Source organism: Chaetodon trifascialis, chromosome 12, assembly GCF_039877785.1.
Source record: "Chaetodon trifascialis isolate fChaTrf1 chromosome 12, fChaTrf1.hap1, whole genome shotgun sequence".
Classification (NCBI taxonomy): domain Eukaryota; kingdom Metazoa; phylum Chordata; class Actinopteri; order Chaetodontiformes; family Chaetodontidae; genus Chaetodon; species Chaetodon trifascialis.
Genome location: NC_092067.1, coordinates 8,100,601 through 8,124,869, shown reverse-complemented (window position 1 = coordinate 8,124,869; position 24,269 = coordinate 8,100,601). Strand labels below are relative to the sequence as shown.

The 24,269-nt window shown below is 42.4% G+C and overlaps 1 protein-coding gene across 1 annotated transcript in view; it reads right to left on the bottom strand.

The window, feature by feature from the left end:
- Nucleotides 1–24,269, bottom strand: part of klf7b (Kruppel like factor 7b) — a 62,212-nt gene that overhangs the window by 12,340 nt on the left and 25,603 nt on the right. Inside the window, exon 2 of the mRNA XM_070975794.1 lies at nucleotides 7,985–8,636. Within this exon, the coding sequence (XP_070831895.1) occupies nucleotides 7,985–8,636 (652 nt within the window). The remainder of the gene's footprint in view (nucleotides 1–7,984; nucleotides 8,637–24,269) is intronic.

Sequence of the window (24,269 nt, the reverse complement as noted above, 5' to 3'; positions counted from 1 at the left end):
GTGGAAACATAATTGGATGCAATAGAATAGGATGTGAAGTGCGGCTGGGCCAACGACATAGAAACCATTATTATAAAGAACGACCTGGTTCCAGACCTCTGTTTGTCACCCACATTTTGTTTTTTCAGTGATTCAAACAGGTCTGGCGTGGTGCTCAGTGATGCTGGAGAACAGCCAGGAACAATGATTTAGTCGTCATCTTCCTTTGCCAGAGCCACAACAGTTATGACAAACTTGGCAAAGATTGAGAAAAACATGAACTGCTCCAAGCAACCTGAATGATGTTGGTGGGACAGTTAGGTCTCCGGCTTGTGATTGGTTAGGGAAATTAAGAACTCTTCACTCGACACGATGTCAAAAACAAAATGGCAATTCAATTTGGAAAGAAGGTGGAAGAAATAATTATGCTGTTTTTTTTGTTAAATTATCAAATTTGAAGTATACATATTCAAATGCAGCAGTTGATGGAAACACACCCTTATGTTTTGACATTTGAAGATAAATGCACAAAATTTCGATGCATGTATATCTGCAGGTGCAGCTTCCCAGTTTGGTTTAGCTTTAGTCCCAAACGATAACCTCTCCATCATCTTCCAACAGGTGTGCTAAATGTCAGATTGCTTTTCTCAACTGTAATTGCCTCAAGTCTCCATCTTGAATCATCACAGCAGCATAACAGAAGCTGCAGAAAGTACACCTTCACATGGACTAATATCTGAGAGCAGAGCAGCTCTGAGAGCAAGGTGATGCAACGACAAGTAAAAGATGATGTGCTACAGGAACATCCAACTGTGAATGATGCCCCGTTCCCCTTTATTTCCCCCCGGTTCCTGTGTCTCTTTGATCGGAGTCGTCTTTCATCCACAGACACAACGTGACTGCAAGGTGACGCAGTTGTTCTCGCACTAAATGAATTCCAGCTCATGAGCTGTGCTCTCCTGGATTTGCATATTCAAATTCTGCAGTCAAATCTCGTGCAGTCGGTTGCTGATTTCCAAAACAGGGATTTGGGTTTTGTGGCTTTCCCACCGCTGTGCATCGTAGTTGGAAGGGAGCAATGCAATGAAACAATGAACTAGATTAACAGAAGAGTTGCTGGTGCTTTTCAAATTGTGTGATCTTATTACACCCTCTTGAATGTAGTCATATGCACTAGCTGAAGAAAACACTCAATAATTTAGTCTTTACACTTTCTTTTCAAAGTTTTTTTTTTTAAATTTGATGAAAATTTGCTCTTGTGATATTGCCAGACCTGCTCCTCATATCTGCTTGAGGACAACAGCTCTAGGCTACGTGAGCCACAGCTGTACTAGCATAGCACACCTGACACTCAAACAGAGTTGTCAGGAGTCAAGTTGCATTGTGGGTGACGATTTATCTCTGGCTTTGTCGTGTTAATATCAATATGTTTATTAAGCCCTATGCTAAATCTGTGGCGTGCTCTTTTACACGTGCTGTCAAAGCCTCATAGACTATGAAAGCCTAATGGGCTGAGAGCTTAGCTTAGTTAGGTGCATCAGCTGCAGTAATAAAGGCTTTGTATCAGGCCATGATAATGAAGGAAGAAAGCGTGACGCATACGGCCACAAGGTTTGTGTGATGACTGAAAAGTAAGAGAAAGCAGATCCACGTGAGTCAGATGGAGTTTCTCTGCAGGGCAGCTCTGCGTTCAGGAAGTCCTGGTTATTAAGTTACTGCTCCTTCCCATTAAGAGGAACCAGTTGAAGTGGTTCAGACACCAAGTGCGACTGCCTCCCTTAGGAGGAGAAAGGCAAACCCGTTGGAAACCCTGAGGGAGAACAAGCTGGAGAGACTTCACCCACCAGCATGTGTCACACACCATACTGACCCTGTGACCATGACAGGAAAAGCGACTTCAACATGGATGGATGGACGAACTCAGAAGAGTCCAACTGACACTGGGTGTTTGAGGCCAGTGTCAAACTTTGAAAAAATAAAATCTCCTCTTCTTCTTCTTTATTGTTGATTACAATAACAGTAAACATAATATCAAAACAAACAAACAAACAAATCTAAAGTCTACTGAACTTGAAGTAAGATTCAAGCCAAATATAAATTGCTGTTTACTGCTGCAGTTTTGTTTTCCATATTTGCAAACACACAGTACATGCAGACACCAGCATAACTATGATAAATCAGTATCAGCTGATCATATTGAGCTCCTGGTAGGCTGGTTGGGCTGTAATGGTAAAGACTCATGATTGAGTTGCTTTTTTCTTTTCATCTTAAATATTAAGAGCTGGATTAAGCTGGCAGAGGCCACAACAGTCACAATTTCTTTTATCCAAAAAGAGGGAACTACACAGATTTATCCTACTCTGAAGCTACTGTACAACAGGACGTTCTCAATATTTTGTAAAAGCCCACAATCCTGTAGTACAGCGGTGAAAAATGTGATTCTACAACAGATTACCTGTAGTTAAGAACGAAAAATCACCCATGTTGAATCTTAAGCTGTAGTCTCTGTATGTGTGAATCCTCCTACTCACTCCACAGAGTCTCTCACACTCAGGACTCCTTACAGGACCAATATTTTCAACATACAATGGCAAACCACTTGGCAGCTTATCCTGCTGGAGAAATGCTACACTCTCAACCTGCATGTGTGTGTCTGTGTGTGTGATATGGGGTATGAGTGGGGGCCGCAGGTGCCAGACAGGCGGCCGTTTCACACCCGTCTTCTGTAATTGGCCAGAGCACCCCATCTTCCTTCAATAGGACCCCCAACACATACACACACACACACACACACACACACACACACACACACACACACTCTCTCTCTCTCTCTCTGTCGGAGGAATGAAGCAAGGCCAGCTTGGGCCTGACGCCACAGCAACCATGACGCCAGCCAATTATAGCACAGCAAGGCAAGGATGCGTGATAAAGTCACCTAGCAACTGAGAGAAAGAGAGAAAGGGGGGTGGGTGAGAGTGAGTGAGTGAGTGAGAGAGAGAGAGAGAGAGAGAGAGAGAGATTAACAGGCATGGACAATCAACCAGCCACCAACCAATTATGGAAGAGTGTGATGCAGTTGCTTGGCAACCCAAACTGAATGAGCAAGTGGAAGAGAGAGAGATGGGGGGGGAGAGGGAGAGAGAGAGAGAGAGAGGGAGAGAGAGAGAGAGAGAGAGAGAGAGAGAGAGAGAGAGAGCGAGACAGAGAGAGCAGGTTGGAGGTTGGATTTGGTGGGTGTACAGGAGTACAGAGGTATATATGTGTGTGCAGAGGTCTGGGGTTACAGCAGGGTTTTTCCTGAATCCACATGAGGCTGTGGTGGCACCTGCTGAGGGTGGGGGTGGGGCGGGGGATTTGAAGCCTTGGAAAGTCAAACTCAAGCTGGAGTGGTCATGCCAGTGGTTTTTCACATTTTAACCTATGAACTACTGATCACATAATTATACTTTACATGTCAGTCATCACATGTGTGTGCATAAATACACTTAAATGTATGAATCAATTTTCTCATGAAAGTTGTTTCAATTACATAAACCATCGCAGTGAACATGAGGCCTGCATTCATTTTTAATTCATATAAAAACTGGAGAAAACATAAACTACACATGCTTTGCAGTCAAGGAACTGCTAATTATCAGAGAGCACCGTTAGTGAGGATGTAGCATTATTTGATGGCTGAATGAAGTAAAATGGATAAAATAAAATGGTTGGCTTGCTAAATCAGTCATGACTTCCAAAAGGTACAAATGTTCATTTGCAAACATTAAATGTCAGAGGGTGCAGTTAAATGTCATCCAGCACTGTGAACTGTCAGAGGTTTGCACTGCTGTTTGAACATGTTGATTTATGGCTGTTTATGGTTTATGGCAAGCATGTCCAAACTATTCCACAAAGGGCCGTGTGGCTGCAGGTTTTTCCTCCAACCAATCAAGAGGATGCAGTCTGACCAATCAGCTGTCTGAAGACTGAGACTGGAATAGTCTGGACATGCCTTGCTTATGGTGTTCAAAAAAACGCCCCACTACAAAAACCTAAAATCAGTTTGTGTGAAGATGGTTTAAATTTGGATGTGCGGCCAGCTGAGGGGTTTGGAGAATATTACTCCTATCAAGTTCAAATATTTGATCTGTGTGTTTATCAGGATTTTCTTCTCTGGACATGTTTTAACCTATTAAAAAAGTATTTTACAAAAAAAGGGTAAAGAGCAAAAATATTGGAAGACGCTAGGTGTATTTCCCAACATGTCCTGAGTGTTCCTATGAGCTGCAGTGTTTTGAATGTGCATCCAAATATTGTTTTAGGTCCATTTAGCAACTGTAGGAAAAGCTGCCTGCACACTTAGTTGATGCTCCCTTCCTTATTAAGTACAGCTAAGCCCCTTCAAAGACAAACCCTCCTACACTCCTTCCAAAACAGCTCATCTATTCTGCTATCTTAGGTGCCAAGTATGTAGTTAAGTATATTGTGTTGGACCGCTGCTTGAATAACAAGGAGGATATAATTATTAGCCATCTACAGTTTTTAGAGATCTGAGCAGATCCAAAAAAAACCCCACACACATAAAACCAGAAAATCCTGGCTCTGACTCAAAACAGCTCCGACTGGGTACTTCAGAGATTTGCTGAATTAATCTGTACATCTATTAATGTTACAACTCATCCCTAATTGAACATTTTCATTTGAGAAAATGAACCTAACTTCACATCATCACTGCAATTCAGAGAAATTGGTTCAGATGCAAACAGAGGAATATTATTACCAACAATATATGGAATTGCAGCACATGCTCCTGACAGAACTCACTATAATGATGTTTCTAATGGCCTCTGGTGTGCACAATGTGACAGTAAGTGTATTGATGCTGTGCAGGCTTTCTGCAGTTGCTCCTCCCTGTAGTCTCTGCAACGTTAATCCCTCCCTACATGTATGTTCAATGATTTATGGTCATAATAACCCAAAAAGAGGATTAAGCTAATTAAACCACAGTGCTGCGCTTGTAGTGAACACATCGGGAGGGAATACTCCGCCCCCACATTTATACCACACACACACACACACACACACACACACACACACACACACACACACACACACACACACACACACACACACACACACACACACACACACACACACAGAGTGAGGAAGCTGCAGTGTCTTCAGGGTATCTTTATTTTTCGGTGAATGTTTCTGCCTTTAAAAGCTCATCGTTGGTTAACATGACTCGACTTTAGAATCATCAGAAGATTAGAGATACTGCAGCTAGCGGCCAGGCTATCAGAAAGCTAGCTGCTCCATTCTGGATTAGCTATAATAAAGGTACAGTTGTGGGTTCCCCCGGCTATGCTAGGTGATGCCCTGGAATGTAATGCTATACTTAAAGCCATGCAATGGTCGCTGGGATCATATAAGCCTGTAACACGCTGGATTAATGACGCCAAGGTTGCTAGTATTAATACAGCGGAGGTCTCCAGGCTATGTACTGTAATCCTGGTGAACACCAAGGAAACTGCCAACAGTGGATGATGATGACAACCAGGGGCCATGAACCACTCAAGATACTGTAAATGATGCCATGGTTAAAGCTAAAGTTGAATAATGCTAGCTTCAGGTGGCACCGGTCTGCACAGGCCTCATGCTGTAGATAAGTGATGGATTCAGCCTCAGGTACTCAGGGAAGACATTTTGACTTGAAAACAGTTGAATGGATTCCTATGAGTGTACAAACCTGCGGTAGACTGGTTCTGGTCACTGTACTGAAGTAGCTCTAAGCAACAATCAAAACAACATCCACTATGAATAAATACTTTCTTTTTGTCTGTGTGTGATTTTGCTTGCCAATGAATGTGGACTTTGGTTCCCACCTAAAAGCACAAAATCATTCTTTTGGCCCTGCTCAGACGGTGGACAGCACTGCCTGAAAAAACAAGGCCCCTTCATTGATTACAATCACAACTGAGGGTGTGCACAAAGCAGACTCCAGCGAAAAAATGCACTTGGCAGTGAAGTTGAAGTGAAGGTGCCTTGCACTGTAAAATATGTGCCAGCACATAGATCACTTAACTAAATGAATGCCATATTTCAATCATTTACCTGCCAACCATTGATAAAGGCATTGTCTTTATGATAACTTCTCAGAATTATAAAATCCTTCCTCATAGTACTGTGAACCCCTGTGCAGAGTATTGATTAGCTATCAACTCCTCACCACTAAGGGCCTCACTACTGCAGCCCTTTGCATTTGTTCTTAATGCAGGCCTGTTTTTGGTCTGAACACAGGGAAAATCTTTCTTTCATTTCTCTTTGGACTCAACGCTTCTTTGATTGGTTTACTGGTGAAATCTGCTGAAGTCAGAGCACTTTCTTTTCAGTTCCTTTGTATGTCAAACAAGAAAATTATGAAGAGTTTGACTTAACAAGATCTACAACTTGCTGTACAGACTTAATTGTAGAATTGATTAAAAGGTTTTGGTTCCATGTGTTATGAGCGATAACACGCTCAGAAAAATAGAATAGGCAGTTCCTTATTGAGTAAACTTCTTAGCACAACGGATGTAAACTTTCTGGCTGAGTTCAGGTTATTCAGTTCTGTTAAAACTCACAAATTTGTCATAATCTGCTTAAGTCCAATCCATCTTCATCTTCTCATGTGTCTCCTTCATCAACCCGAAGCCCATCTCCACATGCTATCACTTTGGAAAGCTCACAGCAAACAGCCCCTGGACACATTAGCTTGGTGTGTGTTCTGTCTGAGGGTCACTGAGAGGGCAGCTGTAGTTAGCAGCTAAAGCTGCATGTCAGACCCAGTTGGACACGGCTGAATTCGCAATGTCATTTACAACCAGCCTATCAATCATCAGGCAATTACTGAGGCAGGGCATTTTGGCACTGTACTGGTACCAAGAGTCATGAGGAAATTAATAAATTTAGGGGATCATTTAAGAAGTAAAAGAGGAAAAAGAGAGGACTCAATCTCTTATAAAGAAAAATCTGATGGTTTTTTTTTGCAGTTTTCTCCAGAAACACATGAAGTGAAGCATCTTTTGTGTTATGTACAGTATGTGCTGGGTTAGCCTCACTCAAAGCTCCAGGTTTAAGCATATTGTAGAAGTTACTACATCTTGTTTAACAAGTGTGCTGGCAATGTATATGGACATTGACCCATTTTTCTTTATGTTGTTTCTGAAACCCAGCATTTCAGGTTTGAAATGGAACACAGACTATGAGGAAAACTGCTGACTCTCAGCTTCAGTTTAAGTGTGTTTACAGTCCAGGACTGTGGTCACTTCTATACATAGGTCCCTAATTTTAGGTGATGGAAATTAGCTGGAGAAGTTGAAAAGCTGTATAAACCTGAATAAAGCAATCATTTTCAATATCTGACGTCTCACAGACATCATCAGAGAGTTGGTATCTTCCCTTCAGATGCTCTGTAAGGCCGTAACACAGCTTGTTTCAGGGCTCTTTTACCTGCGGTCTGGTCAGCAGTGAAACACACAATCATTTGGATTGAAGTAACGCTTCTTGGTGAGTCAACTGGACAACCAAGAAAGCTCTCTTGGTTTCCATGTGCATGTTGTTCTGCTGTATTGTCCTGAATCTTGAGGACCTGAGGCCCATATGACACAAGCAATTTGTGACCCTGCCTAAACACAGATCACAAATGGTGGCGGTGTAATGTTTCAGAGGTGACTTTTGCTCACAAACTGCAGAGAAATATGAAAGCCCTAGCAAGCTTCTTGCATGATCATGCATGGGTCGCAGACAAATTACATCTTAGTTATTTGTTTTGATCAGTAAAAGCAGGTGTCATGCTGCAAATTTGGTCAAAAGGGCCTATGTACAAGTCCCACAGTGTCGATGGGAATTCCCTTCAATGATAGCTGCAAGTCAGCACTGTAAGCTCATAATCACTGTTTCATTGCAATTTTGAAGTGCTTGAGTGCAGAGCTGAAGTAATCTAAAATGTTACCCTCTTAATTTAGAAATGTAATGAAGGTCTTACCTGTGTGAGTCCTCTGATGTGCCTTCAGATGGGAGCTCTTGGTGTAAACCTTTCTGCAGCCATTAAACTGGCATCGATGGACTCTCTTTTTGTTCTCTGGTACGTCTCCTCCCAGACTTACTCCTCCTCCCTGCTCACTGTCACTGAGGGCTCCTCCTCGGCTCGGCGGTGAGGGTAACGCCCGTGCTGCCACCAGCTTAGCTGCCCCTATCCCCACCTTCTTTGCCACAAGTTTGAGCGTTAGTGTACCATCTGCTGTCGCAGTCAGTGTTTGTGTGGGTTTGACGAGGTGGCGGCCAAGCTCTGGTGATGATGGCGGTGTTAGGGATGTGACAGCGGCGCTAAGCTGTGCGGCACTGACTCCTGCAAGGACTTGGTCCTTTGGTGTGAGGGTTTCAGTCCCTGCATCTGCTTGGGACTTGCTGGGGTTCGGCACCTGGAGGATTTTGGTCTGGACCTTGGGGAGAGCTACCAGTAGTGGGGGCGGGCTGGGCTGGTCAGGGAGGCTGGGGAGGAGGGGGTCCATCAGGTCCTCATCACTGTCACCACCATGCATGAAGGCTGGTGTTAAGAGACAGTCCAGCTCCTCATCAAAGAGCTCTGAGAGTCGCTTGGGCTCCGTCTGTAGATACCGCTCCAGCTCTAGACATGTCTGCAAGAAAAGGAAGCAAATGGACGGAGAGTCAGACATACTATAAATACACACTACACCTGTTAGTTCAGTGTTTCTTACTTTAATCCAGTTATATACAAGATGCTGTATAACTCCAGGGTTTAACACGACTCTTACACACAGCATATTATCCCAGGCAGAATACTGAAACCACCATTGAAACCACCCATTGACTGGTTATGATCTTTTCATGGCTCACTGATAAAAGTCCAGTCACTCTAATGCCAGGAAGAGCATTATCATCCTTCTCTTGTTGACTCTGCATGACTTTCCAGGGTTTCTGATCACCACATGGAGGTGTTGGTTGAAAGCTTGCCTCTCAAACAATTCATTTGACCTAAACGGCAAAACAGGTTACTAATGGTGCCTTCTAATATGACACATGCGACAATTTAAAAAAAACACTCACACACATAGGCTGCCGATAACACTCCTTTTTTTCTTATCTACCCCCTCTATTGTTAAAGTCTCATAAAGGGAACTAAAGCTAATTAGTTAAACCTTCCCAATGGAGTTTTGCTTTGATCAAACACAAGGCAAATTCAGCATTTCTCACCAAAACGCACCGTGTACCTTGAGGTCTAACAAATGTGATGAATGCTTTTCCTGCCTCATGAAACATTTGCAAAACTGATTTTTCTTAAAAGCTTGAAACCTGTGTTGTCTACGTTCATGTTTACGAGCTAGAAGTCTTCTTCTTTGCTGTCTTTTTTGGCACCTTGCTGCATATCTTGGCCACCTGTAAATTAGTGGTATATCAGTGTGACACCACTGGCAGAAATGCCTACAATAAGGACAGAGAAAGACAATGGTGGTGGTTTTAAGAGTCCAATTTTGACTGTTTATTGGGTAAGAACAACAATCTGCCATATCAAAGTCATAATGTATGTTATATGCACAACCATCCATGTTTTCTCCCCATTGTAGACTTTTCACAGAGTCTGTTTCCTAGTCTATATAAATTCCAACACACGCTGAAGACCTTATATTTCTGCAGCTGCTGTCCATGTCACCTGGCACACAGCAGTCCTGAGAGAAGAGGGATTTAGTCTGTGATTGATAGTTGCTGCCTGGCCAAACTCTCAGGAGCCCTGAACTGTGGAAGCCTTGCCTGTTTCCCTCTGCTCACCCAAATCAACCAGCCATGGAAGTTATTTCGCAAGACAGAGGAAGGAGGGCAAGCAAGATGATGGAGGGAAAGTCAAACAAAAAAAAAAAAAAGGAGAGGGAAGGTAGATAAGGAGAGCGAGACAGGGAAGCAAGGCTTTCTGTAATTGTTTATTCAGCCCTTTTATAGAGGTAACACAGACATCTGTGCATTTTTTCAACATCTATACGCTTCCAGCTTTTGGCAGCAGAGCAGCATCGCCGCAGTGTTTGGTCTGCAGGCCTTCAGTGCTTTGGTCAAGGGCACCTGCCACGCTACCTCAAGGGGTTGGAGCCAGAAACCTTGCAGTCATTGACCCAGTTCTCTAACCTAGAGGCTATAGCTCTCCTCTCCAAGAGTTCATGTTTTCTGTAATTCCTGCCACCCCTCACCTGGAACTACCAACTGCACTTTTGAGGTCTACATGGGACTGTTTAGTCGATCCAGCTCTGGCTTTGATCTCTCACACCTGCACCACTAGTTTTTATCGACATTCTGCCTCATCCCACAGGGCAAATAAGGCAAATACAGCTGTTATACCTTTTAAAAGTTAAGGATTTTAACATGAAGGGAAATCCTTAAACCCTACATTGGAGTGAACAAATCCTGTGTTCATAACGTGTTTGTAAATTTTTTTATTCTATTTTTTTTTAGAGAGAGAGGGAAAAGACAGCAGGCCAGTCCACACCACTGTAACCGTCCACTCAGCACTTTCTTTGCAAGCTACCTGGCTCCAGCACTATCCTGCAGCATAGTGCCTTTACTGTATCTGCTTGGAAAGTGAATGTCCTCTGTTTGGCCAAAGGCCTTTGGCAGCTGAAGGTTCTCATCCCGATCCTCTGGCTCTTTCCACCTCTGCCATCAGAGCAAATTACAGCCACCATACAAATGTTTTTTCTTAGCTGCAGCTGGTTGACTTGGTCCATTCAGACAGGCCAGCGCCGGAGCTTTGCTCTGCTCGGCCTCAGTGACGAGACACACAAACCAACACATTTAGTCAACATCTGTTGAGTGGTGATAAGCTGAACTTCCCTCTCTCTCCTTTTTTGCCTTTCTTCTTCCCTTTAAAAGAATGTCTTTCTTCCTAAGGATGCTCATTTGCATGTGAATATAAATCAAAGATATCTCTTCAGGGGGTTACACTGCTTCATAAGGAAACTTGAAAAGAGAAGCATGTACTGTATGTAGAGATTGCACAGATGTGCCCAGTGACAATATCTACTGCAAAGCCGATACTCCTGCTGTGAGGAAAACCTTCTGGTTCACCTTTTGTCCGGATTGTTGCTCTGATTTGTTAGCACCAGTATTCCTTTCAGTAATTGCTGTGTGTAACACATTATCTGGTCAAGCATGCTTTTGGAGGCTATTAGATCTCTGTTTAAATTAGATCAGCTACCTCTAATGCATCTAGAAACCAGGCTTTTCACTTCAGTTGCTGAAATCTGGGGTTTACAACAGAATCAGCTTACCAACAGTGTCTGAAAGATATCGCACGTCCAACCAACAAACATGGTTAGTACAAATAACAATCCTGAAGCTAATACAATGAGAGGTATTGTTCCAATATCCACCTCATTATATCAGAGAGGATGTCATGGTCATAGGAAGTGAACCATTACAGCAATAGTTGAGCATGGAGACACGTGTGTCCATGTCCATGCTTCCATTCTTTTGTGCCACTGATATCTATGGAGCCCAAGAGGAAAATGTTTTTGATCTTGTTTTACACTGCTACAGACTGAAGATACCACGAGGATGTAAAGGTCACAAAGAGGAGTACTCTGATATTTAGTCTGTGCAGGTTTTCCAATTCATTAATGTTTCCGGAGATTAAGCGGAGTATTTCTCAAGATAAAAGGAAACACGAAAAAAGAGTTTTTTTTCTTCTATCTAAAATATTTGTTATGCTTCCCAGGGCTCCGGAGGATAACAGTTTGCCACTGTACTGTATGTGCTATACACATTATTCATAACCCGCAGACAGCGACAGCACCATGAATATTACTCCTCTTTGATACAGTAAATACAGCTTATTAATGATTTCTGACAGCATACTGTATCATTGTTTCTCTTGGACTAGAAAACAAAAATAGAAAGGTCTGTGTGTCTCCTGGCGGGGGCTGGACTGATGCTGAGGATTGTGGGAGGTGGGCGAGAAGGACAGAGGGTAGAGAGAGCCCGAGGCTGTGGAAGAGGAGCGAGCGGCGATCAAACCCACGGCTGGCAGTGAACGCACCGCCTCTGACATCACACATATGACCTTCTCCTTTGTCTGTTTCTCCTACACATCATGAATATCAGGTAACAATGACATGTATGGCCTGCTGTGTGTGTGTGTGTGTGTGTGTGTGTGTGTGTGTGTGTGTGTGTCAGTGGCTGCTGGATAACAGCTCAGACTGATAGCATGTGTAGGGCTCACCTCCTGTCCCCCTGCTCAGTCCCACACCATATGGAGAAAGGTCACACCGAAAAACACACACATACACACACCCACGCACGCACACACGTGCACACACACACACGCGGGCGGCCAGTAACACTTCTTTTATGGCTGTTTTTTGAGTGACTGTTGGAACATTTCAACATAAAATCTCCAGGTTGAGCTGAAGAGAATCGGCTTCACTGACAAAAAGTCAAAGGTACGAGGCAGCGGGAACGTAACCGCTTTAGGACCGCTGCCAGCAGGACCACTGCAGTAAGAAGCATCCAATCAGTGAGCTTGAGATTCTGTTGCTGGCAGCTGATGGCGGGCTGAAGTTAGAGGTTAATAAGATAAAAATAAATAACATATGATGCATTGGCGTCACTTTAGCAGAATGGGATGAACGGGAAAACCTTCTGTTATTCCGACTTTGTTTGTGCTTTATTCCAAGATGGTTGCTACTGTGGGCCTGCAGTCACACCAGAGGAACAGACTTTCAGCACTATGTTTTATCAAGTTACCTTTGTTCATTAACAAGCAAAGCCACAGAGAAATAGCAGAGAGCTCCTTTTTAATCAGCTAAAAATGGGTAGCACGGTGGCACAAGTGGTAACACTGTTGCCTCACAGCTAGAAGGTCCCCGGTTCGAATCGTGTCCTCCACCATGTCTTCAGTGCCTGCTGCTTGAGGAAAAAGGGGGCCTTTCTGTGTGGAGTTTGCATGTTCTCCCCGTGTTCACCCGGGGTTTCCTCCTTAAATAACCCCCACTAAAAACATGCAAGAAGACCACCACCGCCTGAACAACGGTGACGAAAAAGGATGGGTCCCCGGGCGCGGGCATCGGCATCGGCTGGCAGTTGGCAGCCCACCGCTCCTGGTCTGCCGCGGAGGAACGACGGACCGAGGATGGGTCAAACGCGGAAAAAATTTCACATAAAAGCATGGCGTGTGTACAGTCTCCTCCTCCCTGTAGCATGTGTGTGATTAATAAAGTACTAATCTTAATCTTAATCTTAATCTTAATCTTAATCTTAATCTTAATCTTAATCTTAATCTTAAAATCGACTGTGTTAGTTTGGGACTTCATCTGTCAGCATTTCATTTTTCAGCCATTTGGCCAGCAGGTTGTTATCACTTCTGTCCTCGATATTTTAGCCACAAGAAATTCCAATTTCACCATCTCACAATACAACTATGAGGCTGATGTGAATGTTGTTTTATTCAACTTGACTTTTCTTAATTACAGTCTGTGTGACTGATGCGAATGCAGCGTGATGTGCAGTGTTTTGTTCCTGACAGCAGTGATCAAGTGCTCTGAAGACGGCAGAATCCATTTCACTGTCTTGCAGATTTTCTGTAGCAGTGGCCACTGATGCTTATGACTACTGATACTACCTCTAGTATTTAATATACAAAAACTCAGTCTCTACTGTTTAATCTGTGTAAGAAATCAGTCATCAATACAGACTATGATTGATTTCGTGGTTTTCTGGTTGCTTAATTTAATTGTGTATTTGTACTGGAGGTCAAGGTCAAACAGCGTCCAAGTGGCCCTGCTGAAATTTGAAAGTTCTAAATGTCCACATATAAACTATATTTTACTTGTAAAACCAACTATGTTCGCATGTGATCTGTTTGTAGATATGTTTCATAGACAGAGCTGAAGATAATGACAATGGAAAAAGTCCACCTTGTCTTCAAACATCCCCTGTTCCCTCAATGGACGTTTTTTTCCCCTTTTTATTTTGAGTGTTTGATTTAATATCTCAGCTAAAATAGCTGCCAGTGACGTGCCAGTTCTGCCTCTGTGTGTGTGTTCTCAGCCTGCTGAGGTCCATTAATAATGAATGCAGAGAGCAGAGGGCCCTGGATGGAAACGCTAAGAGCTTTTGACAGACAAAAGATCATCGAGGACGACGCTCAGCAAACAGACTGAAGTGGGTTCAGCAGGAGATGCTCGGTCTGTGTTTGGATGCACACAGCTATGTGACTATTATTACCAACATTTCCATTAGGACAATGGTGAAATTAAGCCATTTACGCAATTCTGTAAAGTGACGCTTCCTATAATGATCTGCTTCACATGTCATTACCACATAAAGGACTGACTGAAAAACATGAACAACATCAACAGCTTTCCATCTACAAATATTTAGATTCTGCAAAACCTCGAAAGCTTCAGTCAAGAGCTGATTCGGCCCGTCTGAATATGTCCTCCACCCCCCGCCAAATGTTCTTTGCAACTTCTGGATTCTGCATTGTTTATTTTTCATCTCAGTTTAATTCAGAAGCTGAATTTGCCATATTGCTGAAGACAAATTTGATATTTCCACAAATGATGAGAAGACTGGAAGCGGTCGTCTAATGAACCTGAACAGCTTTGCTGAACTAAGATCCAACAGGGAGAGATTTAAGTCTGCTGTGGTGTTGACTGGAGAACAGGTCACAGAACACCCCAAAATGATTCTCGACTCACGTGACATTCAAAACACACAAAGCTCAGCACAACTCCTTACACTTCTACACAAAGCTCTGCAAACACAGAAAGCTCTGCCGACAGTGACTTACAGCAACACCATCTTACCTCAGGCACTTTAAAATAATTCCATGCTTATTCATGAGTTTCCATATAGAGACGAGCGACTCATCCTATGTGCCACTTAAGTTTAAGACATCTGTGTAACATCAGACAGAGCAGCAGGTACACACTAGAGAAAATAAAATATGCCTTTATGTCAAAGAATGGGATTTTGCTCATGACAAGCTGAACAGTGATACTGTACAGCTACACGTCACAGACGCGGGGTTTTGTTTTTTGCTCACTGCTTTTAAATGCTGAGATCCACTCTGACATCAGCAGCCACAGACTCAGAGTCAGTTACAGGATGTGAGACAACTCGTCAGGTTTTGGAAAAAAAAAACCTCAGTTTGAACAAATTTATAGGAACCGCTCGATCAGGCATCAGTTCCCTCACAAGTATGCGCTCAACTATGATGAAGTGGTAAAACTGGAAGCGGTAATGGAGCTTTAAAACAGTTTTAGAACAGTTTTGGGTAATGAGGTTTAATAATTCTAAAAAAGAAAATTAACAAGCCCAAGTTTTCCTTTAGATTTCTTCCACATCTGCGTCCTAGAACAAACCCTGTATGGAAATGGCCACATTTTGTGACTCTACAGTTTGAAATAATGGTAATCAGTTTTAAGTTTCTGGAATTTGTACTTTATTGCTAAAAAGAGGTAAAAACAGTGTTATACTTCTTTAAAGAAACAAAGCGTGGACACGGCGTGGCAGGTATCACAACCACACAGTGAACACTTCAGTGTAGGTTCTGCATTTCCTCACATTTCCTCCATTCATCGTCACCATAGCTGTGCCACATTCATGTGACCCCCCCCCTCACTGAATGCAACAGAAAACTGATGTTCCAGTATTTAGAGTCAGTTTCCCCTCAAACTGCCGTAGAAAGCCTCCTTGTGAGGATCTCATCTCCTCGAGTCTAATCCTTTTAGTTTGTTCCTGTCTCTCTTTATCTGTGTGTGCATTAGAGTGTGTTTATTTTCCCCCACATTATACAGCTTTTGGCTTCAAATTATGTTTTTCTCTTTGCTTTCTCGTACAAATAGGTCCTAATTAAAGTGCTTTGGCTTCCATAAACTGCTCTTTGAAGCTCTACCTCTTGATGGATCTCGCTCTCTCCACACAGCGGGCTCTGATGGCTAATTAGCCACTCAAAAGAAAAGGCAAAAAGAGGCTCTTTATTCAGCTAATTTGCTGATGTGACTGTGTACATGGCGGATGTGTGTGTTTGTAAGAGTGAGAAGAGCATAATGACTTTTAACTGATGTGTGTGAATATGTAATGCCTCATGCTCGGGAGTGTGTACAATATCAAACGGGTGCTACTGGCAGCGAGCTGCTTCCTTTATGTCTGAGCAAGCATCAGTGTGGCAGAGTGCGTTTGGTGCTTTGTTACAAACTGAAGTGCAGTTTGTGAGGAGCTTTCTGTGAAGATGCTGGAACTGTTTGAATTACTGCAGCAGCGTCTCTGTGGATTCTTACTTATAACTGCATATCCTGCAATCGGATCAAAATAACATGAAGCTTGATGCATTAACACTCGGCTTCAGCACCTCAAGTAGTACTAACATCATCTTCTCCTTACCTACATGGTGTCAGATTCACCTAATCATTTTTAGCTCACATTTAAAGTGTGAATTCTCTAAATTATACACATTAAAAGTCAGGAGAAATGTTGTTGCCGCTGGTTGAAAGAGCTCATGGAATTTAAAAATGCTTGAAGTAGTGACCTTTCTCTTGACCTTTATTTTTAATGGGAAACAGACAACTTTTCATCCCCCCTAGTGTTGTGGTATTAATGAAACACTGGAAGCGCTGCTTTTCCTTCCAAATTTCAGTGAGGAAATGATCATCACTACTTTGGAAATAAGTGGTAAAGTGAAATTGTCACAAGTAACTACAGCAGGGGTTTGCCATCGGGGTGGAGGGGGAGAAGAAGAAAACATCAGGAGAAAAAACACAAGTTCATTCATTCATTTCATCTATAATAGAGACATGAAAGCAGATAGAAATACGTTAAAGCAAAAAAAAACAACAACAACAAAAAACAATCTATTGCCAGTTCAATGAGGAAGTCAATGCCTTAGAAGAACATTTGGAAAAAGAGATGAAGCACCCAGCTGTAGCTTTCTATACTTAAGGTGAGCGCTGACTCATCTGTTCGCCTTTATTTGTCCATAATGCAGATGATCTGCAGTTTTCCAGACAGATGCCAGAGCAGCATCACTGTCTTTATTTATAACACTGCATGTTATACACTGCATGTCTAAATGTATGTAGACACCTGACCTGTCCACTGATGTGAATGGAAAATCTTACATCAAGCAGATTTTGAATCTGGCTGCAGGGATTTGCTCCCATCCAGACACAAGAGCATCAGTGACACTGATGCTGGGTGGTGAGGTCTCGCTCACAGTCGGTGTTCCAGAGGTGTTGGATGGGGTCTGTGCACTACCAAACTGGGAAAAGCATTTATGGACCTGTTTGGGGACACTGCCATGTTGAATCAGGAAACAGCCCTGTGTGGTGAAACTGCCCTAGACCAGCTGTACACAAGGACAGGGATTTCCAAACACATCTGACCATGCAGTGTAGCACAGCAGCATACTGTCTCATGCAGCCTGAACCTCAGCTTGCTTATGGACTGCTGCCATTTTGGAGACACCAGTTTCCTCATGCCTCCGCTGCACTGGTTCCAGAGGCAGCTGCAGTAATGAGCCAGAATCATCCTGCGGGGTGCTGACAATCTCGACCTGCCTCTGCCTTCCAGCGCTGCCACTGCTACCGCTTCCAATTCCACTAAAATCCCTCTTAACATTGCTCTGATGTGGGTATGATCATCATCAGTGTTTCTCAAATGTGTCGCCGAGGTGCAAGAATCTGAGATTTTATATCCCATCCAATTAGCAAATAGCAGCTTCAAACATCAGGGTTCCTCACGCAGGTCCTAACAAGTCTTAGAGGGTCTTAAATTATCTGAATTTGAGTTGACAGTTTAAATATCCTTAAAAAATGAACTGAGTTAGTAGGTTTAGAAAGCAGAAGTATGTTTCCATTGCTATATTCTATTTGGTTAATTATAGATTTGCTACCTCCCATCATTCTGTTTCATGCAAACTGAAGATACACAATGTTCTCCCTTCACCCTGGTTAAAAAGGTACAAACCAGCAACAAAAGCTGCTGTTTGGTGCATGGATGGAGAGAAAGCCAGCTTTGCAGACAGCCTACAGCAGCTAATCTCATCAATGACTGGCTCCCTTCTCTGGTTGAACTCAATAAAACCAGCTGCTGATCAGCTGTTTAGGCGGAGTTACAATGAAACAGAGGGATGCAGAGTTAAGGGAACAGCAGAGCTCATCATACCCAAACTGCAGGCAGACAGCTCAGTCTCTTAACCGTTCAGCTTTAATGCACCAGTGTTTTATCTGTTTGTACAGTGATTCTGAGGAAAATCCCTTTAGCTGTACTGCGTTTGGAAAGAAACATGTAAATGTTAAAGCTTTGATAAGCTTACAGAATCTGAGCGTTTTGTCGTGCGCTGACTTCAAATTGAACTTGCGAGTGGAAGTGGGGTACACAAAACGCTTGACATTGAACACACTGAACACCACTTGTCACATGTGGTTATTTCTATTATTGTGCTTATTAATGAATATTCTATTTGATAGTTTGAATTTCCAGATTCCAATTTTCTCTCACACGATCAAAAGCTCCTGAACAGTAGCGATAAGGCCAAAGCATGCTGCAGGTTTGCCTGACAGACAAAAACACTGCAATCTGCCAGCTTTGTGTGGCGCTCAGTGACAGACGCTGAGACAACACAACACTGCTGCAGTGACAGGGCCGACAGTGTCTGCGTGTGCCGTCAGTGTGTTCAGGTATCCTCTCACTCTTAATTGAAAAAGCAGCACCGCAAACAGAGGAGAGTCCTGTGGGGTCTGATGTGAAAAGCAGGACGAGGTTTCAATAAAAGAGGTTAATGGAGACGAGACCTGATGGAGGAACGAGGCAACATCACCGATCTGACGGAGGATCAGTCTGGAAAAACTGAACGTGGCTCAGACTGGAGCTGCAGCAGATGTATGTTTTCATCAATTGTGGATCTCTCAGTGATATATATATATATATTTTTCAATTAATCGAGGAATCATTTAGTTTATTTATGTGCCACTATCATTCGGCTAATAGTCTGAGTAATAGTTCAATCAGAATCAGCAGGTATGATTCGGCTTCAGTGACTGTATATAAACTGGCTGTTAAAAGGACAACATTAACCTGAATTCACATACGTTTTAAGGCTGAGAAATATATTAGATTACTATTATCATTAATAACACCAGTGCCAGAATACGTTAATTTTTAATGCTTTTCCTTCAGGCTCTTTTACTTTGACAGGATGGAAATTCAAAGGACAGTGAATTTTAGGAAGCTCTTGAACATTTTAACATGAGCAGTCCTAATGAACAGTTCTTAGTCCAAAAACCCCGATTGAACCTACGACTCCTCATACGCTCGGTGTGCTTCATTTCTTCTTGCAGATGCACGGTGTTCATTTCTGAGCACATGCACAACCAACACAGTGAACTAAAGCAGGACTGAGGTAGCCATCATGCATGTGCTAACTAATCTGGTGAGTAGTACATAAATCAGAGCTTTTCATCTTAAAATAAGACAGCTAGAGAGAGAGAGAGAGACACCAGTTTAACAGCCAAGAGCCAATTAGAAAGCAGTGAGCTCGAGAGAACGACAGACAAAGAAAGATAATCAGCCAATGAGAGCGAGAGTACAGGAGCGACTGAATGCACGAGGAGAGGAGGCTCTGAACGCACGCACACACCCACACCCACCCACACCCACCCACACACACACACACACACACACACACACACACACACACACACACACACACACACACACAGAGCATCACCTCCGACCTCCAGCCTCAGCCAATGAAATTTTAATCAACAGTCTCTGATGGAGGAGAGCACTCAGACTCTCCTGCTGTGTAACTGCTCTCTCTCCCTCTCTCTCCATCTTCTCTCTGGTCTCTCCTTCCTTTGAGCACGTCCCCTCCTCCTCCTCCCTCTCACCTCTATAAACACCTCCTCCTCCCTCTTCTCTTTTCTCTTCATCACACACATTTCGCTTCCTCCATCCTCATTCACAAAGCAAAGGTCACCTGCTCCTCTTTCTCCTTCTCTTTCTTATTCACTTGCTCGCCTTCCTCTTTCCCTCCTTCTCCTCCTCCTGGTTTCTTAGTGAAACGGATGAAGCATCTCATCACTGTGACATGGTAAACTGTAGAAACCATTTTACTGCCTAAGAGAAAAACTGTTTTCATAAGTAATCTTAAAGATAAACAGTCAAGTCCAGCTGACTGACCCTGATTCACAGTTCAGCTCCTGACTTCATGTGCACAACCAAACAAACAAAAACTGGCTAAAAAACAGCTTGTGGATTTTTGCATGTGATGGTAATTAAAATAAAAGGAACTCCACTTGATGCACTACTGTGGAGTGTAAATATTCAACCACCAACTGTCCATCTAATCTACCCAGCTGACTGCTTTCTCTTACTTTACAGTCTGCATATTGTTAGTTTAGATGGGACACTGTGTAAAACATAAACATGTCAGATTATGATCATCTGCTAATCCTTTTGACATACTCAATAGAAAACAATACCAAGTCAATATATTTAATGTTTTACCTCATCAGCTTTATTGATTTTTGTTAATATCTGCTTATTCTGAATTTGATGCAGCAACTAAAGGCTGGAAAGATGTGGAATGGAGTTTAACAAAAAAGTGTGAAAGAGTAAGATTTTTGGAGTTTATTTTCTAAGTTAAACTACAGTTTGTGTTGGGGATGCTCTTTGTTGGTGTAACATTTCGGTCTTTGGGTGTTGAGGGGCTGGATTCAACACTTCTCAGGTGTTGAGTGATCTACAGTTTTGTTGCCGTGCCCACCAGTTTAGTCTTGGACTTGTGAGTGGCTCGTTATCAAGCCACTGCAGAGATTGATGACGAGCCGATCATTTGAATCAGGTGTGTTGGAGCAGGAAACATCTAAAACATGCAGGGCAGGGGGGCCTGAGGAACACTGCTGTAATGTATGTTTACACTTGTCTGCACTTGAAAATGTGACTTGTTACAGCAGTAAGTATGCAGCGTGGATTGTTGCACACACTGTATGCAAATTTGTGAAATAAAAATTTGTACTAAACATTATGTTGTGTTTTTGCAGCCATTTTCTCCTAAAACCTTTTTAGTGTTTTTTAATATTAACTCCATAAGTGTTAAATAAAACATACTTTTAAGTGTTGAATCTTAACACTTAAAAGAGTTCACATTAGAATTAATTCAAGGTGAGAGTTCTATTTTACAGTTTTAAATCCACAAGAGTTCAGTTTTAACTCCTGAAAAGGGTTAAAAGATCAACTCCTAGAAAGGAGTTACGTTAACTCTGTCCCAGAGTGAATTTGATGGTCTCACATGTACACTCAGATTGAGTTGATTTGAACTCACTGAGAGTTTATTCCAAAGGCCAGAATTTGCTGTGATGGTAAGAGGTGAGAGCATCATGATTGGTTATGAAAGGGGCATCCTCGAACATGAGCAAGGATGAAGAGACGTTCACCACTTTATGAACACATGATTGTATGAAAGATATTCTTACATTCAGTGTTTATTTATGTTTTACAAAGCAATTGTTTTGGAGTCAGGGTTGTAATATATCACATTGTGGAAAATGTATGAAAATCATCAACCTCACACATGTAACACATCTCAACACATCACCCTGATGTGATTTCACAGTCAGTAAGCAGTAATGTTCAAGTACTGTGCAGCCAGTATTCAATTAATAAGTGAGCCGTTCGAGCAGCAGCTGAGCTGAGACGCTTCTTAACCAAAACCACCGCATGTTAATGGTGGAGCTGGATTCATTTGTGGAAATGTGAATTGAACTTTTTTTTAGAGACGAATGATTAAAAAAACATTTTGGAAAAAGCTTCAGAAAATGTGTCTGTGTGGATTTCACTCATTCACTCTTCATTTCTGCCTCCTCCTCAGACAAAACTGTGACAACACATTATCCAGAACACACTCACTCACCCTCACTCTCTCTCTTTCACACACACACACACACACACACACACACACACACACACACACACACACACACACACACACACACACACGCAGATGCACACACATCATTTTCACTGTCCACGGTTATTAAATACAAGGACATAAAATTAATTAACAGCTTAATCACTCACATGCGCGCACGCACACATACACACACACACAGACACACACACACACACACACACACACACACACACACACACACACAGACACACACACACACACACAGAGCGAGAGAGCTCTAAAAGGACAAGGCAGGTACGGCCTTTTAATTTGAAGAATAATTTAATAGTGCTTAACCAGGCTTATGGCCATTCTCTCTCTCTCTGTGTGTGAGTGTGAGTGTGTGTGTGTGTGTCCTTGCTATTTCATTAACTGGCTGAGATGGAGGGATTGAAATCTGTGGCAGAATCATCTGTTCATCTGTCTGTTGTGCTTTCTGTTAATGAAGCTACTCTCTCTGCAGCTCTCTTTCTCTCTGTAGGTCATTTGTCATGTCGGACGGCCTGTCCTCCAGCGTGAGGCATTTGTCCAGCCAGGAAAAATGATGGGCTTGCTATTCACTCATCACATCCAGACAGTGAACACACACACACACACACACACACACACACACACACACACGGTCTAACCTTTAAGCCAGCTTGTACATGAATGAGTCTTTCTATAAATGCTTTTAGTGTCACTTGCTCTTTGAACTTCTGTCATTTTAATCTAAAGGACAGACGCAGGTGCAGTGTATCACCTGCAGTCTGACATTACGTTACAATATGAAAAATAACAGCAGTTGCTGCAGTTTTGCAAATGTTAATAATTAAAGAATCAGCTGAAAATCATTTTCAGTCCCAGCCCTCTGAGTATTGTTTTCCTGTTTCCTCCTGGATCCATTACAGCCGCGTATTGACTCTCAGTGCTTAAACTTGAACACAGTTTGAAAGTTATAACCTTGATGAAAGGTTGGATTCACTGCGGATTGCATTAGGCAACGTTCTCGTGTGACTGTTGCTCTTGAAATGTTGGGTTTATTTTCTTAAATGAATCATTTATAATAATTCAGCTAGCTCAGCTTGCGAGAAGTGAATTATTTTCAATCACACATATTTCCTCTTCTCTTTCCTTTGAACAAAGACTTTCTGTTTAAGTTACTATTTTACAGTTACTGTGCAAACACTGTTACTGTAATGATGCTTGATTGATCAATTGAACATGTTCCAGTATTGAAATAGTTTAATGTGATTTAATTAATTCTCCCGTTAGCTGGACTCTTATTTACTTATCATTTCTAGTTTTTGCTGTATCTCATTTCAGTATTCTGCTACTATGCCTCTGTTTCCCACAGGGATCGTTGAAGGTCTAATTTGAGGAAGTGTTTGAATGCTTCTTATCAATGTTTTTCTTGTCCTGTAAACACAGTTTTTATCTGACAGTGTGGCTGAGATACTTGAAGCGCTGAGTGGTTTTCACTCTGAGTGCTTTTGTTCACGTCTATTCACATGGCAGTTTCACAGCCACAGACTGAACGTGAACTTTAAACACTTGACTGTAGGAAAACCATTGACTCTGAAACTTCAGTAACAGTAAATGTGAGAGGTAAAGAGACACTTGTGCAAAGTGTAATTCACAAACTTGCATGCTGTGCATTCTCCAGGTGGGGAAGCTGTTCTGTCACGATCAGACCAGCTCATCATAAACAACCATGCACCACCAACAAGAAAGTTAATCAGTCGTGAAACACGTCGCCATCTACAGGCAAGGAAAGTAAAGCTGTTGGCTGAAGAACCACAGCATCAAACCAGTCAGAGTCCTATGAGGAACTACTGGCAGCTAAAGGTGTGCTTTAGGTGTGATGACTGTGCAACTGTTCATTTGAAAGCAACAATGGTGTCTCCTAATCAGGCTAACAAAGACCTGCCAAGTATTATTTCTGAAAGTGGCTGTCTGACTAGTCATGTTAGCCTAACGTACACGCTTAATGAAAAATAATAGCAAATAAAACCAAAAACATAAACACGAAACCATGAACCCACACAGCCAAATCTCAGCCATTCAACATAAAAAAACACTTGACTCAAAATGTTATCTTATGAATAAATGAAAGTTTGCCTTCAGATGGCGCACACAGGCAGTCACATCATTAACACACTGGTAGGAGAGGTGTGCTCGTTGCTATCAGCATCTTGGGGAAAGTCATATTTTCAGCTGTAACAACTCGCAGTTTGATATTGTAAATACTTTATGTTTTCAGAATTTATGTAGCAAGAAAACACTGAAACATGCTTAAAGAAGAGACTTTTCTCTTTGCTGGCTTTTGAAA